The following is an 18,699-nucleotide window of genomic DNA, read 5'->3' on the forward strand; positions in this document are numbered from 1 at the left end:
AATTTCATGCGTTTTTTCAGCCCCCCGAAAATAAAGAAAGAAAGAAAAGAGACTGGCAATTATCCGATTTCAAAAATGCATTTCAGTGTTCTTGTAGAATGTGAAGCAAATCTCAACGCAAGATGTTTAATGTAAACAACAACGACTCATAATTGTGTTTGTTTGGTGGACAGAAGGCTATTCAGTGCCTCTAATTATTACTAAAGCATGACATGAAATAACTGCAACAATGTGTTAACCATTTCAAAATATCAACACAACTGTACGTTTTTGGTTTAAGTTTTATTCTTCATATGTATTCGTGAGCTGACCGAGCAGCGGGTCTTTCTTATTATTATCTTTATTGCCAGGTTTTGGTTCATGGGTTTGCCATACTCCTTATAATTTAACATCAATCCAATTGAAAAAATCAAAAAAAATAAAAGTTTTCCCTCTTCGTCATGTTTTCTTTAAAGAATGAACCCCACTTTACTACCACACTTGTGAGCACAACTTGTGTATATTTCCCCACGCGTGCTCTATGCGGTCGCGGGTGAGTGTTTAGCAGTGCAGGTGCCGGGGGGGGTCTTGTTAGGGGCCAACTCCGCTGCATCGATTTCAAACTTATCCTGTCCAGTGTGATGAGCACATCCAGACCGGGTGGTCGCAGCACCATGGACAGCGCCCCGACGCCCCCCTTCTTGACCTCGCCTTGCTATCACATTAGCCCCGCGTGGGACGCGACACAACCAAGTGTGGACGTGGAGTGACAGAGAGAAAGCTTTTCTTTCTTTACTCCTCGCTGCACTCCATTTGCTTTCGTCCGAACACTATTATGAATAGGATATCCTCACACACAATATTTGCTTTTAATGCATCACGCCATTACGCACATTAAGGATGTATCCATACGCAACGCGTGTTGTGGGTGTTTTAAATAGCAAGATAAGAACAATGTGTGCGTGATTTCACGTGCATGTCCCAAACTATGATTCAGGAACGCACATGCGCATTTTACGCACAGAACCAAGCAGCACCTGACGCATATTTAGACTTGATTGTGCCTCGAGGTTGCTTACTGACAAGCAAAGAAACAAACACACACACACACACACACACACAAATCATCATCATAGTAGTTTATTGTATTGAACTTTTGTTCCGATTGTTTCCGTCGTTGCGCAAGGAGGTGGGGTGTTGGTTCGGGTGTGGGGCTTCTGTTTGATGGAGCCGTGCTGAAGCTTTGAGACAGCTTGTTAATTAAAAGCCCAGGAGATGAGGCTGCTGTGCAGCGAGCGTCCATATCAGTGCGCCGCTAAGCACTCTGACAGACAGCAAGTTACTTCCAACACCAATCCTCCTCTACCTTTTTTTTTTTTTTTTATCTCACAGCAGAGCAGTGAGATATTTTAATGCGTCCAAATCCCTCTGTGGCTGAGAAATATCTTGTTTTCTACTTAAGGAATGACGACAAACCTCAGTATTCGCTGTCACTCCGCGAGGAGATATAGAGTCCAAATGGGTGCTTTATGAGCTCCCAAATCCACGCGGCAGTCATCTTAAAATGTGGCAAATTCGATTAAGAGGACGCAAAAGAAAGGAATGTCAAAATGGATTGAATTAGAGACGATCTGTATTAAATACTTTAATAAGCTCCGGGATGACATTGATGGCGAAGATGCACACAAAGAGCATCATTAAAACAAAGAAAGGACTTTTCTTTTTTTTCTTTTTGGTCTGCAACTGTGGTCACGTCACATGTTTTATTCCGCCTTAATTGAACCCAAAGTCCAACCTTTGCCTGGAGGGCATTTTGTGCAAGTGTCAGGTTGAAGGCTCGTTAAGAAGGAAAAAACAAAATACCTTAGCCTATTGTTCCCAAAATAGAAAAATAATGAAAGTACGATGGTCGAGTAAAAGGTGGTTCTGGGAGAGTGGGTCATGCTTTGACTGTGTTTGGGTTCTGGGGGGGCTGCAGGTGGTTCGGCTACAAGAAAACCTGCTGGACCACACCAACACAGGGAAAGAGGAGGGAGGAAGAAAAAATACATGATGGAACCTTTACCAACAAAAAAAAAAAGTGTCAAAATACAAGTTTTGTCTAATAATGATGAATGAACGACTATTACGTAAAAGTAATTAATAAATGAAGCCATCAAACTACCCGGAAAAAAAAAACACACGTCTTATTATCGCTTGTAAAATGAATTTAATAGAGATTTTGCGGGTGGAATGTCTTTATTGGAGCCGCTGACACCACAGAGAGGAAGAAGCCAAAAAAAAAAAAAACATTGACAGCCCACATTCTTGTGAAGGGGGTCAAAGAGGAAGTTGATGGAATATAGCTGATGACTTCCAGTTGGGGCATCATTCGCGAAGTCAAGACAACGTCACGTTCGTAACGCACAAAAGTCTCCTCTCGCGATGACCACGTTTGCGCAAGAATGCACAGCACACCGACACGTGTGCAAGGTCATGCACGGCCGCCGGACACTTCATTAGGTACACCGTGAAGTGGATTCCAGACATGCTGAGCTTTTGATTTCACAATTCTTGTGGTTTGCAATATTTTGGTTTATTGTTTAGGAAAGATGTAGAAATAACGCACGCATGCACGCACACACACACACCTCAATGACGCGACCACAATTCAATTGTCGTTGTAAAGGTATTTTTTTTTTATTTCTTATCTAATTCTGTTTATGAGAGTGTACCGAATAGTGGAGCAGATATTCAACAAAATATAATAAAAGAACATTTTGATTGCATCTGTTTACCACAATATATGTATTTCCTTATCCAATCTTGATCTGCTCCTGCAACTCATTCATTTTCGCAGTTTTTCCTTGTTTTGTTTTTGAAAATAAAGCTGTAGCAGGCTCTCCAAGTGTCCAGCACATCCATCAACGTCACACAACGACAAGTTGCTATTTAGTCAAAGTGGATCTGCAGCAGCGTATTTTTATTTCCTCTGGTGGGAAATAAAGAGAAAATGAACACAAATTATGAACATTTGCTTGACGTGATTAACGAGTTTAGACAAATTCGGGTCACATATTCGTTGGGGTTGAAACTCCACCTGAAACAACAACAACAACAACACAATTTAATAATTATTCGTTCATTTAAAAATGAGCACAATTCGTAAATGTGCTTGAACAAACGTGGAAAACTATTGGCATATATGAGATTATTTAGCGTTAGAAGCTATTTTGCTATGTTTGAATATTATTTATAGCTTCGCGCCGTCCTCCAACAAAACGTATTATTTGTTTTAAATACTTCGCACCCATTAAAGCTCCCTTCCGTAATTTACGTTCAAATTAAAGGGCTCAAATTGTGCAATCGTCAAAGAAAACAAACCACGACTTCAAACGATCATCATTACAGCTCACCTTATAAAATTCGCGCTTTTATTCTTATCATTAAAAAGTAACAATACAAATGCTCACATAAAATAATGGAGTTTCTCAGAGTTCACGTCTCCTCCCAAAAAAATATTTTTTTTTCTTTTTTGTTTTCTCTTTTTTTTTTGAGCGAGAGAGCGGAAAGAGAGGGGAATGTTCTTGTCGAGATGTGAGCAGAGCAGAGCGGCTCCAGTGTCGGAGGGTCCCCCAAAGGCAGGGCGCCATCTAGCAAACAAAGGTAGCAACAATAACAGCCTGCATGCGACGAGGGCCTCACACTCACACACACACACACACACACACACACGAGAAAAACTAAAAGAAGGAAGAGAGAGAGAGAGAGAGAGAGAGGAAGGGAGGAAGGAAGAAAAAGAGAGGAAGTGTTTGCATGCATGGCAGGAGAGTAGATCAATTAATAAATGTATTTATTAAATGTGATTCACATACACTATTTATGAATGAATGAATGAATGAATTTTAAAACAAAACAAAAAATATGTTGTGGCTTATTTGTTGTCTTTATTTTTGCAACAACAACAACAACAACAACAACAACAACAAAAGCCACGGGTGCTTTTAAAGATAAATAATGAATGAAATCGTTTAATCTTCCTTATTTCAAACAACATATTTGCTGTGGATATAATGAGACAAAAAAATGGCCACATTCGAACTTCCACTCGCAGGTTCTGTGGGCGATGTCTTAAAAAAAAAATGTGTTGTGTTTTTTTTTTTTTACTCCCCCGCTCGCCAACGCCTCTGTCACCATGACAGAATGGCGGCCGACCTTTTAGGACCGCGTCCACGCCAAAAACTGCATCACACGGTGCAAGCTATTCATTATTGATATAATCAGTGGCTGCAAATGAATTTGGACGAGGTGGTGGAAGTGGTGGTGGTGTGGGTGGGGGTGGTGATGGTGGTGTGGGTGGGGTGGGACGGGTGACGCTGGTGGGGGCTGGGGTGTTAGGCCAAATATAACCGTGGATGCACCGAGATGGAGACTATTTTAATGCCCACCTGAATCCAATATAGCCGCATTCATTTCTGAGGGTGTGTGTGCGCGTGCGCGCGCGTGTGTGCGCGTGTGCGTACCACCAAGCAGTCTCATTCAAATGAGATGCGCATGCGCGGATCTGTGCGTGGCCTTTGAAGAGAAGAGAGGGGTCGTGTCACTCAGCAGAGGGAAAGGGCCACTCCGCTCTACCACCCTCCTCCTCCTCCTCTTCATCATCCTTTCTACTTGCCCCCCCTCTCTCTCTCCCGACCCCCACTCACTCTTCTTCACACAACACGCGCACGCGCATTTTCACCACTGGGCTCAGATTAGAGCTTCTTTATGGGAAATGAGAAGTGGGGGGTCTTCTATAGTCACAGCGGCAGTATATGTGTGTGGGTGGAGGGTGGGGGGGGGCACGAGGAATGGTGACACAGGTCTACAGTGCATGTGGACAAGGGAGTTCAAATAAAACTGCAGTGACCAATAATCAAAAGAACACCTCGGCTGTAGTTATATTTAGAATATAAACTATGAGGTAATTTGGCATGATGCTAGCTACCTCGCATGGGTATCGATTTTGATTGGTTAAGATGGGAATTGACAATTGGTCGGTGTGCACAATGGGAATATTTAACGCTGCCAACACAAGCTCCTTGTTGTAAAGATCTTTCAAATACAGGGACGCGTCAATTCACTCTCAACAAGCTGGCGAGAACGGACAACTGGATGGATGGATGACAGGGATATATGTTAAGAATCAAGGGTTAGTCCTAGGCCCTTTTCCTTTTCATCAAGACTCTACCCCAGTGCACAAGGCAAGGGCCATAAAGGCATGACGGGTAGACTCTGTCGTGGAAGAACTTGAACTCAAAACCCACAAAACACCTGCGGGTGAAATTGCAACTGAACAGGACGCCTCTCGGGTCCCTTGCGGATCACAAATGGATGAACGGAGATAAATATTTCCACTCTAAAACCGCATACGTGAGTGGAAGCTGTCCGGGTACACGTTCCTTCTTTTTTTTCAAATCCTGTGTAGCCAGGTGTCCCAAAACGTAAGTCCAATCAGCGTCCCTTACATCAACAAATATAGAAATAAAGCCTGATGTAATTCAACGTGTTCACTTTAAGGTTGGAGACGTGCTAGAAAAAAAGCTGTCCCATTTATTACCATGGATCAGGAGTGCACAGAAAAGAAATAAGGCTCAGTGGATTATATCTTTACACACATTCTTCTGCCTGACTGAATGACTGAAACAAGCCTCACAGACTGGAACAAAGATGGCTGAGCATGAATGAGGCCTGTGTGGGTTTTTGTCTTCAGAACATATGAATTCACCAAAACCAGCATGTGGGAACTATCCTGTCTTTGGATTGAAAATGTTTCAATATAGAAATTGAATGTTTTTTTTTTTTTAAATCAAATGTTTACCACCCCAAAAATTAAAATATGAAAAATGAATTCAAATATTAATATACTTATTTTAATCGTTGAATTGTGCAGTTTAATTGCAACAGAGTGATATAGAACTATTCTGAGGCTGTATGATGATGATGATGATGATGAGCTGGAAATGGGACGTTGCTGTATATCAACAGGTTACAAAGTTTCACAAAAGTATGCTTGAAATTTACTATGACAGCTCCAAACTGATTTTAGGTCACGTGCGTCTTTCTATTTACGTCATCACATGTTCCACTTCCGCTGCAAACGGTATTACGTCACATTCACATTTCTTTTTTTTTTTATAGCCGCCATTGTAGAGTGAGTAACATTTCCTGTATGTTCAAACACGCATGCCAATGTGTCCGGTGCCGACCACCACAAACACGTCGATCAAACCTTTCTACATGCTGAACATTCGCACGCACGCGCATAAACACACGCGCGCACACAACAGGAGACGGTAAGGAAGCGTAAAAGAAAAAAAAAAAAACACGCAATCTTACTTTTTTTTCCTGCAAAAATGTTCCTCACACATCCATCGGTTTCCTTATATTATCCTCGTCAATCCATTTAAATTATTATTATTATTTTTTTTTTTAGGTGGTGGGTCGCTGTGTCCCGCATCCACACAAGTGTTGCTTCTCGAACGGGAAGAAGAGTGAAGATTGAGACATTTTGTTTGAGCCCGCTTCTTCTTTTCTTTTTTTTTCCTTTTTTTTTTTTAAATGCAAGGGTGTGTAGGGTGGGCGGGGGGGGGGGGGGGTGTTAGGGAGGGGGAGGTCATTTCATCATATGGGAGGTTGGGACACCAAGTTTGGACCCGCGACTGGCATTCCGGAGAGACGTGCATATTTTAAAACAACAATGCAGTGCGCACACTGCAGGAGGAGAGAAAAGAGGGAGCGAGGGCGGGAGGGCGGAAAACTTTGGAGAGAAGTTAGCATCACGCGAACAGCTGTCAATGTGGTTCCTATTAAGATATATTGTTTCTTGGAAAGACAGCCGAGAAAGTCATTGGTGTTGCGCTACAGCAAATTCTTGTTTTGGTTATGTCATATATTGTATTGTCATGGGCAATCATTTACTTTTTTTCAGAAATGAAAAAAGGAAATATTATACATCATGTTTTTGTGATATATTATATTTAAGTATGTATAACGTTGGAGTAATTATTAGCTTGTTGTCATATTTGGGGGAAGTAGCTTTGTTTAAATAATAAAACTTATGTATAAGACCAATTCCCCCCAGGTTTGAGCAGGTATTGGCTTTTTCATATCATATAAACATGTATAAAGTCTGGTCAAGTTGCTTTGTTTATACCGTATAAACGTATGTATAAAGTTTGAGTAAATTTTTGCTTTTTCATATATGAACTTATGTAGAAAAGTTTGAGCAAGTAGTTACTTTGGTTATGTCATAGGTTGTGTTATGTGTAAGGTTTGTGCAATGATTTGCTTTTTTCACGTCCATATGAACGTACTTTATGGATAAAATTGGACAAGTGCTGTATTTGCTTTGATTTAAATCATACATTTATGTATAATGTTTGAGCAATAATTTGTTTTGTTTCCATAATATAAACTATGAGGTTTGGGCAATTGTTTGCTTTTTCTATATCATATAAACGTATGCCCAAAGTTTGGGCAAGCATTTGCTTTGTTTGTATTATGTAAATATATGTATATACGGTTTGAGCAATTATTAGCAATTTATTTTTTAAATATCAAATCTAAAATTAGGGCAAGTATTTTCTTTGCTTTGTTCAAATTATACTAAGATTTATTTGTATCCTGCTTTTTGAAAAAATAGAATTTTACTGCACAGGTCGATAATAGTTTCAATTGTTCCCACATGACTATAGATGAGAAACTTTTTTTTAAAATAATTTGATTTACATTGTACTCGAGTGACAGCTATTTTATGCAACTATTTAGTCATTCATTTCTCTCATAATTTTGTACTCTTTTATGATAGGTTCATCCCCCCCCCATGTACTGCAACACAACAAATATTTCCCATCGAGGCAGGAACCGCAGGGAAAATAACGAAGAAGACAGATGATCCTGAAGTAAACTGAGAGGTTCAAATGTCCTTCTTCCTTTTTTGGGGACTGGTTTAAAATAACCCACAATGGCAGTTTCAATTCCAAACGTCTCCCGCCTTCTATTTTGTCAAGTCACACACAATTGTATCTGTCCTGACTAAATCCGCTGCGCTTAGCGCTGTCACTTCTGCACAGCTTTTACAACATCACCCCTCCTTCTTGTTCCTCTCCTCCTCCTTTTTTTTTCTGGGGAGGTTTCTGGCTCTTGTGCAAAAAAAAAACGAGAAGAGAAGAGAAGAGAAGAGAAGAGGAGAGGAGAGGAGAGAAGAAGACAGAGGAGACGGGAGGAAGAAAGGAAAGAGAGTGTTGGCTGTGATTAGAGCGAAATGAAGGGCCGGCAGGGGAGAGGACAAAGGCGAGTGCATGCAGCGGTGTGGAGCTGGATATCTCTGTTAGTTGTCAGCGTTTAGTCCATGGCTGTGGAATGCTAATGAGTGGGCTCCCCCCTTCTCTCTCTCTCTCTTTCTCTCTCTCTCTCCCTTTCTACGCCCCTTCCCTCCCTCCTCCTCATGGAGAGAAAGCAGATCGATAGCTGACCCGGTGGTTTCGGCCAATGCTTTATTTATCTGGCCAGGCAATGATATTATCAGCCTTGAACGTTATATACAGCAAACGTCTTCCTAAATCAACACAAAAAGGATCCGCTTACGCGGCAATCTGCTCTCGTGCATTCTGTGCGCGTAAAAGCGCACATGCGCGCGCACAGAAATGAAACATGACTCGAGCTGACACATTGCTATGACAACCTGCACAAACATTAACGCACGCACGAGGAGGTGTCCCTTTGTGTTGCGTTCAGGGACATTCTGAAAAGCAGCAGGGACTCGAATTTGCCTGCACATTGTGTGATATTAGAAGAGACGACGCGCACCGTCCATACAAGCATAAATAAACAATTTTATTTGACATTGGTAGTCAAATGTTTTTTATATATATATTTTTTATTATTTTTTTTTTTTATTTATTTTTTTACAAAAAAAGCGGCCGCACGGCCGCCCGGCACACACCGAGAGGCAGAAGACGACCCGGGCCCGCTGACATGTTGCAGGGATCATAAATGTTCTTCTTTCAGACAGACACCGCAAACGTGAAATCGCATCCAGCTGCTTGCGTAAAAAGCAAACTCGCGTTGGGAGTCACTCACTTTCGCTCTGATGAATGAAAGAAGGACAAAGCTAAATGCTTGTTGAACTCTTTTTAAACCATCCGAACCAAAACCGCGCCTAATGTTACAGGCCTAAAAGTGCACATCTCCCGAACGTGCACTTAATGTCATTATATCGACAGTATTGGCATTGAAGTAGCATTATGTATTCAAAATATTTGAAATCCGCCCAGGCTGCGATATGACGTCAAACACATTTGAACGGTTTCCCTCGATTCCTGGTGTGTGTGTGTGTTTTCTTGCATTGCCCGTACACAAAACGTTAATTAGGAACACGTGCCACTATTTCATCTGCCGCTCGCTTTATATAGCCCCTAGTCTAACAATTGTACGACAAAATGCTACCAGCGAGAGGATAAAAGATGGTTATACTCTGGAGGGATTTAGAATACATTATGTCGGAGACAAGCAGCTGTACGCTGCGTTTAATAACCCAGCAAACCATTTAGTCCACAGCTACATAAAACGACAACGACCTGCCTGCCTGCCTGCGTGCCTGCGTGGGGGTTTCTCATGCTCGTTTTCAAGCCAAATAAACAATTGTAAGTCCTCGTGCAATCAAGTAGAGAAGACAGGCTCAATTCTGCTATATCATGATTTTGCCCGTCCCCTATACGCCAGGCTATAAATCAATAATAAAAAAAGCAGAAACACACGCCATTAAAAGAAAACAAAAAAGAATAAACATTCTGCTTGCACAAATGCCACGCAAAAAGAAAAAAAAAAAAAAAGCTTGACCCAAGTCGATTTAGTCTTATGACAGCAAGCAATATGTACATGCCTCACATAGGATAAGACAAGCAATGCAAACACATCAAGCGATGAATCCCCCTCCCCTCGAGAAGAGATGACACATACAGTATGGCGACAGGCGCACATTACGACGCGGTGCGTTCACTGGTCCTCCTGTCATCACAGTGTCAAAACGTCGGCCATAAGGCACACACAAGCAACACATCTGATGATTAACAATGGGCTGCTGCTGGTCATAACAGACAAATGGAAGAAATGTCGCACCCAAACGTCGCTTTTTGGTTCTGTTTTTTTTAACAATTTTTTTTAAGGCTGTTTCGTAATAAAATATGTCACATTTTCCCCATCCGCATGCTAAGTGGGACTCCTGTATTTTTTTGGGAGTGGGGCATACTGCAAGCACACACACACACACACACACACACACACACGTAAACACACACACGCAGCTTATATGCTGTAAAATACATTTTCCATGTGGATCACGCCTATCACAGCAAATTTGCAGCGGGCCCAATTTAATTGTATTTATTTGTTATTTTTGCCAAGTGACGCCCACGTCAATAACACGTTCTGATGTTTTAAAACAGGGCAAAGGAGGTATAGACTAAGGTGACTCTGCTGTTATTTGTTAGTTATCATTTTGCTGTACAATGTATAGACCCATCTAATAGCAACTGATGTCGTGCATCATCTGCATTCACTGTCAATTTCACTTTCAGGCTGCATTCCAGAGTGAAAATGTTTAAAAGCAGCGTGGCTGTTAAGGAGGAAAATGCTTGGGGACAGACATCGTTGCCTATTTGTCTTTTAATAACACAGTCACCATCACACAACTTCATCAACCGAGCCTTTCTGCAAAAAAGCTGCATCATGGAGTCAGCAAATTGAAGGCAACAACCAATAAGATTCAAGAAACAATGATTTTTTTTTTCAAAAGACGAAACAAACAAACAAACAAAAAAAATGTATTCGAAATGATATATTAAAAGTGCTTTTTGATTTTTCATGTCTCTCCTCTTTGACTGATGATCGCACTCATGGCCGCCGGGAAGGGGGTGGGGGGGGCGTGGTTGAGGGGGATGCAGGGGTGTAAGGTGGGTGTAGGGGAAGGGGGTTCCCCAGATGTCCTCTCAGTAAAAATGTCCTGGGGGGTGAGGGTGGGCAGGTTGGGTAGGGGTCAGTTTGTTGTTGCAGGTCCATCGTGTTGAAAAAAAAAAAAAAAAAAAAAAAAAGTTCAACCATCAGTGGTGATATTGTCATAGCGATTAGACTTGTTTCTTATTGTCTAAATTTCATTTATTTTTTTCCTGTTATTTTTTTTTTAAATTTTTTTGATTTTTTTTAAATTCTCACTTCAATTTTAATTCTTGGAGAACATAGCTTCGACAACATATACCGCTCATTATAAGAAGCAAAAGGTTATATCAAAAATTATTAGTATAGAATCACAGAAAGCCTGGTTTAGAACCAGAAAAAATACAAAACAGAGAGAGGTACATAGACACAGGACAAATTCTTATAATTGCTTGGAAACATTATTTTCCCGCTAAGTCTTGATTCTTTTTTTGTTTTTCTTTTTTTTCTTACTGCGCATATGATGTTTTTCCATTTCGTTTGTAATTTTTCTTACAAAAAAGAAAAGAAAATAAAGACTAGTATTTTACAAAATGACGAGTATTGTTCTTGAAGATGAGGGGCGCATTTACACAGGTGTAAAGTCCAGTTCCAATATTTTTCTGTACATATTCCATCTCAGTCCCAGAAGACGGGGGAGTGGGTGGGGGCGGGGGGCGGGGTGGGGGGGAGCAAAAAGTCTTCCAAAGTTGTCAGGAAAAAGTCTTATATATAGCCTTCTTAGAGGAGGATGGGTGCAGAATTTTGGTCCGTGTCCTCTCTTTTGTGTGCGTGTGTGTGTGTGTGTGTGTGTGTGTGCGCGTGTTCGCGTGCGCGCGCGTGTGTGTGTGTGTCATATAAGGATCATTGGATGGACATGTAAGGCCAGTTGAAGCTGCTCCCGGATAATAGCATATCCCTGATGAGGGTTTCAATAGGAGTTTTACCTACCAAGCGGACGAAGAAGAGCTGCTCGATTACCGACGAGGACACGGTGCGGAGGGAGGGCAGCCGCAGCAGGAGCTTGCCAAAGCGGCTGGGCTGGTTGGGGTACTGGCTCCGCACGTACTCCTCCAGGGCGCACTGGGACTTCTCTTGCAGGCTCTCGATGTGGGCGGCGTCCGACAGGCCGCAGGCGTCTGCGTGGACGAGGGCAACACCAGAAATCACAATGGTCATCGTCTTTGCATTCACGTGCATCTTGCCTCATACTCTCGTTCATTTGGAGCGACTCCAGAACTCAAAGAGACACTTTTTAAATGAGGAAATTGACATTTAAAATAAAGCTCACAACAAACGTGAATGAGACATATTCCACGACAATGCGTGCCTGCTTGATGCATTTTCAAAATGTTCTAATTTGAGGAAGGCGAAACCGACGCTCACCAAAACACAAATACTTCACTTTTATTTTTTGAATTTATTTTTTGCAGTTTTAGTTATTAGGGATTAGTTAGTTATTTACAGGCGGAGTACTACTAGTCTTACAATAAGTATCATTTTAATTTGTAAACTATAAGTGCGTGTGAAAAATGACTCCCCCCCTGTGAATTTATATACATCCATTTAAATAGAATAAACACTTGATTTGTCATCATCATTTTCTACGTCATTTCCAAGACGGCAATTGTACTTTTTAAGGACCTTTGAGTCTGAAGTGGACGCAAAAAGCTTTTGGCAAACGTCCTCCTGTGGTCATTATTCAGCATGACTCCTTCTTGACTTCCAGGAGTGCAATGCACAAACATGCTGCATCACACTCGGCCAGCGCAACTGTCATTCATGCAGAATGAACAAGAATATAGCAAGCTTAGTGGTAAATAAGAATGCAGCATATGGTTGTAAATGTGAAGGGAGTAGAAGCAGCTCAACGAATGCATGTGACATATATATTTGTTTTTATTTGTGTATGAATGCAGAAGGTGGGTGTTCGAGGGGCCAGTGTGCTCTTGATGTCTGCACTCTGGAGATTCAAGTTTAAGGGAACCCAAACGGCCCTGATGAATGTGAAATTGCTCCGCTTGTAATGTGACCTAATTACTCTGCAGTAAGCTGTTAAGTCATTTCGCCTCTTCTCTCCATAGACCACTCCGGCCTGTTTTTTTCCCCTTCCCTCTCTCTCTCTGTCTCTCTCTCTCTCCAAGCCGAGGAGCCTATATGGGTGCATGGCCGCTAGAAGCAATCACATTTATTATAAGAGAAAGAGGGGGGTTAAAGTCAATAGTCACTTAGACGGGAACATAAAAAGTGCAAGAATGAGCTGCTGAAATGATTGTGTTGTGCTTCTGTTTAAGCAACCACAACCTCAATTGGAGCTAGAACAAGCAGTTTGAAGACACGGTGCCACCGTCTGATATAGACTGTGTACATGAGTGTGTTTTGTGCACTAATGTATGTCATTTTGGGCGAGGTTGCTGGGGGTGTGCTTTTGAGCCTAGCGGTGAGTTGTGAGCTATAACTCAGCGTGGCCCAGACACAATAACCTTGTGAACTCGAGGGCAGCCCAGAGATCTCGGGGTGATTTAGTGTGACCTCCGCGAGGCTGCTCAAAGAAGCATGTATGCAAATCCCTTTGGATTAAGGCTGAGTGTCCCTTTAAAGCCAAAGCAGCCAATATGCTTTAACTCCATCCAATCGAGATTTGATCCCTTTACAATAAAATTGCAGGTGAGATTTAAAAAAAGAAAAAAGAAAAAGAGAGACAATAGTGGCGGATACAGATGAACGTGTCTGCATGGAAAGCTGCACACACTGCTAATTTGTCAATCAGATCTCTGTGCGCGTGCGTGTGTGCCCCGCGCCCTAACCCAACAATACACTCTGACATGGGAGCGCACACACACACACACACACACACACACACACACACACACACACACTTGCAAACCACCATTTACACAGCTTAGTGAAGGCCCAGCGTACATGTCAATAAGGGGATGATGTCAGTCGACTGTGTTGAAACACGACCACCATCATTTATGCATCAAATAGTGACAGCACGGAGGTTATTTATTTAAGGCAAATAATCCACGCCGCTGCTGGCAAAGCGCCACGCAGGAACAACCTGCTTTTGCCCTCACACACGCGCGCGCGCGCGCGCGCACGCACGCACACACGCACACACACACACACACACACACACACACGCCCACACGTTGAAGTCTATCAAGCAAACGCAACTGGCCGCCGCGAAACATGAAGATGTTTCTTCCCCCTCAGTCTAGGGTTAATTTAAGGCGAATTGCCAAAAATCTGACACAAAAACCGGTTAAAACAAGTTAAATTGAGCGAATCTGCGTGGAGATGCATCACGTCTGTGGTAACTGTCTAGTCTATATTTTCCCCCCATTCAGTAGGACTGCTGTGTGGACATGTTCCTTCTGCATGAATGGAAAAAGTACATGTTTGTGGTGATTTACTTACTTAAATGTAGTCTATGCCTTCCACAGGGCCGTCTGGGATTTCAATATAATATAATATAATATAATATAATATAATATAATATAATATAATATAATATATAATATAATATAATATAATATGCTGTAAGTACTAGTGAATAATGGCCATTTGAAAATTACCCTGAGGTTCCTTCTTATTGGATACAATTACAAATGTGAATTACGTAATATCATCATTAATTATTTAAATAGTGGTCATAAAATCTGTCTCATACTAAATCTATAAAATATATAATAATTTACAGCACAGTTTAAGAGTACTTTTAAAAAAAATGTTTTTAAACAAATGTGGCACTGAGGTATAAACTTGTGGGCGAGTTGAAGTCGAAGTTTGCGGCCTGTGTGAGTTTCAGCTTTTTGCTTTTGCTTCTTAAAGATGTTTCGCAAGAGTCAGCCATCAATTCAGCTATTCAATATTAAATATTACGCCCATAGAGACAAAAGAGTGCTGTTCTCTCATCAAATAAACGCCTATCGACTTAAATACGTGTCCATTTATGATTGCACAGTGCAATATAATGAAAAACGAGTCTTCTGAAATCTTTCCCCTCTGATGGATTATTTGGTGTCGTGTTTGTGGTTACAAACGTGCCAGCTGTCACGCGGTGACGGACGCACTTTCACCTTTTAGGCACATTTGTTTGACACGTGTCGTGAACATTTACGGGCGCTCATCTATCATCTTCAAAAAAAAAAAAACAACAAAAGCAAACCCAAAAAGTTTTGTGACGGGCTCTGTTAAAATAATAATCATCATCATCATCATAATAATAAAACATACGCCTCTAAGCATGGCATAGATTGATCTTGGGGTTTGTCTTTTGTGTACAGTCGGGCCACGATGCGCGCGCGCCCACCTGACGTGAACAGCACGATGGCCTTGAGGCAGCTGTACTCTGCGGAGTCTACGTGCAGGGTCTTGAGCTTCTCCACTTGCTCCTGGAAGATCCGGATGTGGTCCATGAAAGCCACCACGCGGTCCGCGGACATGGGCGAGGCGTGCAGGCCCGCCGCGGCCAGCAGAGGGGCCACGTGAAGGGGCATGGAGCACTGGGCGGCATTAAGCACAAACAACTCGCTCCACGTCAGCCTGAGAAGGGACACCTGGTCGGTGATCTGCAGGTCGGGAAAGAAAGGGATGTTTCTGGCCCACTCCACGGCGCTGAAGAGCAAGCGAGCCGCCAGCTCGCAGATGTTCTCGATGCCCATGATATTGTTGGGCTGCATGCACTGGCTCCCGTACCGGGACGTGGGGTAGGGCTCGGCCCGCAGCAATAACGAGATGTATCCGGACAGATAGCAATGGCCGTTGAGGGGGTCCCCGTTGGTCAGCGCGTACTGGCCTGGGTTGGGCTGGGTTGGAGGCATTCGTCCTCGCTGAACCGCTGACAAAAAGAAAGAGAAGAAGAGGAAATGTGCATCCAGGACTCACAAACATTGTTGACCGCGAGCGACGTGCGCAACGGGCTTCTCGCGCGCGTCTTCCGCTATTTTGGGGACTGCGGACTGCGGACTGCGGCCAACTTCCGAAAGAAAGCGCAACGTGGCCCATACGGACCGTGGAAATCTCATTTCAAAAACGAATGTGCTGCAATGTTTACAACGTCTCACACGCTTCCAAACGTCCTACACTAAACAGTCCACATTTACTGCAATGACGCAGATTTGTAAAAGCCTGAATTGCATCGCGCACGACGCGGAGGTTGCGCCGTTTATGACATTTATATTCACTTGTGCCATTCCTCCATAGCGTCAAACATATTGTAACCGAGACCGATAATTCCCGCTGTAAATTATGCTGCTTTTTAAATTTCACGCACATCAAAGCATCACTGGGAAATAAAAGGATTCCTGCCATCGTTTCGGAATATGAATAACGCGCGCGAGTGCAATAACTCCCAGGCAGACTTTCCACATTTCACGCGTAAATGGCGGAAGTGAGCCTGAATTCACCCGAAAACCTCGACGCGTTCGTCAAGTTGCGCAGGAGACGCAAACGAGAGCACGAGGGGGTCAAGTTGAGCGCCATGACGGAGCCGTCTGCTAGCTGAGAGCCGTGCGCGTGCACGTTACGACACACACACACACATACGCGCACACACACGCTTCAAAGCCGTACTGGCATTGCGCATTTATAAACAAACACGTACATACTCATGCTGCGTATCGGCGCAAACAAAACAAAACCCCAAACCCCAAACGAGGCCTAATGGCTCTACTGCGTTCGAATCGAGCAGACGAGATGCTTTGTTCGAAACCCTCGGAGGGTTCCGGTCCATTTGGGAGCATGCACCGCGGATGGAGAGCGCACATCGGCGTGCTTAAAGGGGCTTGCGAAATAAATATTCACCTTCCCGGCGCATGCCCACTTTCAAGCACTTCTTGAGGCGACAGTACTGGCACTGGTTCCGGTGGTGCTGGTCGATGGGACAGTTCCTATTGGCGCGACACGAGTACGTTAAGTTCCTGCGTACACTCCGCTTGAAGAAACTTTTGCAGCCCTCGCAGGTGAACTGGCCGTAGTGTTTGCCGCTCGACTTGTCCCCGCACACCACGCACTCGATGTGCTGCTGGCTCTGCCCCGAGTTCTGGCTGCCCTTGTCCCCGGCGGTGCCCGGCGTGGACGGGGGTCCCGGCTGGCTCGGGGTCTGCGGGGTGTGCGGCGCCGCCGACGCCGCCTGCTGCTGCTCCCTCGACGGCTGCGCTGCTGGGTTGGGGCCGCTCGGGGGTCCTCCGGCCACGTCTTCCTGCGGATCTCGCCACACGCTAACTACCATTGCCATATCTCGGCCCCGGAAAGTGCTATAGAGCGAAATGGTCGCTGCTGGTTCTGGAGCGTGGATAGGAGAGAAGGGGAGAGGAAAAAAAAAACAACCAAAAAAAAAAAACCCAAAAAAAGGAGCTCTTGTGCGAGACGGCTGCAAAGTCAAATCGGTGCACGGAATCTCATAGAGGAGGAGGGGGCATCAGAATAGCGGCAGACGGCTGGAGGGGACGACCCGATCAGGGTAGGCGAGAATCGGGAGGCCAGTTCCAAGGTAAATTGCACTGAGCCATTCAGGAATCCCCAATCTTGAAGGAAAAGGCGAGTCCAGACGTGTTGGGGGTAAAAAAAAAACAACAAAACAAAAAAAAAACCAACAACAACTGCACTTTGATGGAAAATAGCCACAAAGGGAAAGCAATTCACAGGAGCGAGTATTTCTAGAAAGAAAGAAAAAAACCTTCTTGTGGTGGAAAGACGCCGGATCCAAAGTGCTGCGGTGTATAAATTCCTTTCTCCTTTTCCACCAGTCAGTCTTCGCCGTGTGAGCAGCGCAGCGAACGCACACACATACAAAAAAAAAAAAAAAAAACCTGCAGATTTGGCGCGTCTATATTCTTAAGTCAAGCTCATCGTCATCTTCATCATCATCTTCTCGAGGCGAGCGGCAGCCGCGAATAGAGTCCACGCCGCGCAGAGACTTTCACCTCTCCTCCAGCTGGAGCCACGGAGGGAAAAAAAAAAAGGATATCACGGAGGGGGAAAAGGCAGCATCGGCAGCAGCAGCAGAAGAAGAACGGAAAAAACCACCAACAACAACAACAAAAAAAACCCACCGCAACACAACTAGTAGAATATGCAAGAAGAAAAAGAAGAGAGAGCCTCCAAAAATGCTTTAAAGGAAGAGGAGCTGCAGCGCAATGTTTCCGAAACGGGGGGATCTGCGCGAATGTCTGTATATAGTGAACTTTGACACTACTATTGAAACTGACACGTTTCTATGGAGATCGCTGCGCCTTATATGGTGCTCATGTCAAGGAGCCAAGAGAGGGGCTGCTGGAGACTGATAATCAAAGGCGACTGACTGGCCAGAGCCCCGCATAGAGGAGGAGGAGGAGAAGGAGGAGGAGGAGGAAGAGGAGGAGGGGGAGAGGTGAGAGAGAGCGAGAGAGAGAGAGAGAGAGAGAGAAATGGGAGGCTTAGGTTCAAGCCAAGCCCTCTCTCGCTCGCCATTGGTTAGAGTCCCCCTCATGCTCTGTGTGCTGCAAAAAGTGTCCATCCTCATAGAAGGGGCATGTTCAAAATCATATGATGTTTGCTCTCTTAAAAAAAAAAAAGATGCAGTTATTCCTAATATTAGCATCATTTGGAATACTCTCGGATGGCATGAGTCATTAGATTCCCCCCCCCAACCCCCCCCCCCCCCCAAAAAAATAAAAAATGATTTCCACTGTTTTTACTTCTAAAGGACCACTTTGTCTCACTTATATTGAATGTAATTTT

The 18,699-nt window shown here is 43.6% G+C and overlaps 2 protein-coding genes across 4 annotated transcripts in view; one reads left to right on the forward strand and one right to left on the reverse strand.

Annotated features, from left to right (window-relative positions):
• Positions 1–6,518, forward strand: part of arb2a (ARB2 cotranscriptional regulator A) — a 213,512-nt gene extending 206,994 nt beyond the window's left edge. The window contains exon 11 of the mRNA XM_061672243.1: positions 6,434–6,518. Within this exon, the coding sequence (XP_061528227.1) occupies positions 6,434–6,495 (62 nt within the window). The 3' untranslated portion in view covers positions 6,496–6,518. The remainder of the gene's footprint in view (positions 1–6,433) is intronic.
• A 3,940-nt stretch (positions 6,519–10,458) lies between these two features.
• Positions 10,459–17,380, reverse strand: nr2f1a (nuclear receptor subfamily 2, group F, member 1a). 3 transcript variants are annotated; one of them, XM_061672246.1, is made up of 4 exons: positions 16,783–17,380; positions 15,290–15,817; positions 11,923–12,110; positions 10,459–11,002 (listed from the first exon to the last, which is right to left on the reverse strand). In XM_061672246.1, the coding sequence occupies exons 1-4, from the start codon at positions 17,213–17,215 to the stop codon at positions 10,862–10,864; spliced, it is 1,290 nt and encodes a 429-aa protein (XP_061528230.1). In that variant the 5' UTR covers positions 17,216–17,380; the 3' UTR covers positions 10,459–10,861. The 3 variants fall into 3 exon arrangements, with proteins under 3 accessions (XP_061528230.1, XP_061528229.1, XP_061528231.1); XM_061672245.1 differs by lacking the exon at positions 10,459–11,002 and having other exon boundaries at positions 11,659–12,110; positions 16,783–17,297; XM_061672247.1 differs by lacking the exon at positions 10,459–11,002 and having other exon boundaries at positions 11,659–12,110; positions 15,290–15,859; positions 16,783–17,297.
• Positions 17,381–18,699: the final 1,319 nt, after the last annotated feature.

The sequence above is a fragment of the Phycodurus eques genome, chromosome 3 (genome assembly GCF_024500275.1).
Source record: "Phycodurus eques isolate BA_2022a chromosome 3, UOR_Pequ_1.1, whole genome shotgun sequence".
NCBI classification, from domain to species: Eukaryota; Metazoa; Chordata; class Actinopteri; order Syngnathiformes; family Syngnathidae; genus Phycodurus; species Phycodurus eques.

What these genes read in the sequence shown, in the direction of transcription:
- nr2f1a (XM_061672246.1), bottom strand. Translation starts at nt 17,215, where the DNA reads ATGGCAATGGTAGTTAGCGTGTGGCGAGATCCGCAGGAAGACGTGGCC. An exon ending in AGTGGGCATGCGCCGGGAAG is followed by an intron (nt 15,818 to 16,782) that starts GTGAATATTTAT and finishes TCTTTTTGTCAG; the next exon opens with CGGTTCAGCGAGGACGAATG. An exon ending in CATCGTGCTGTTCACGTCAG is followed by an intron (nt 12,111 to 15,289) that starts GTGGGCGCGCGC and finishes TCGTCCACGCAG; the next exon opens with ACGCCTGCGGCCTGTCGGAC.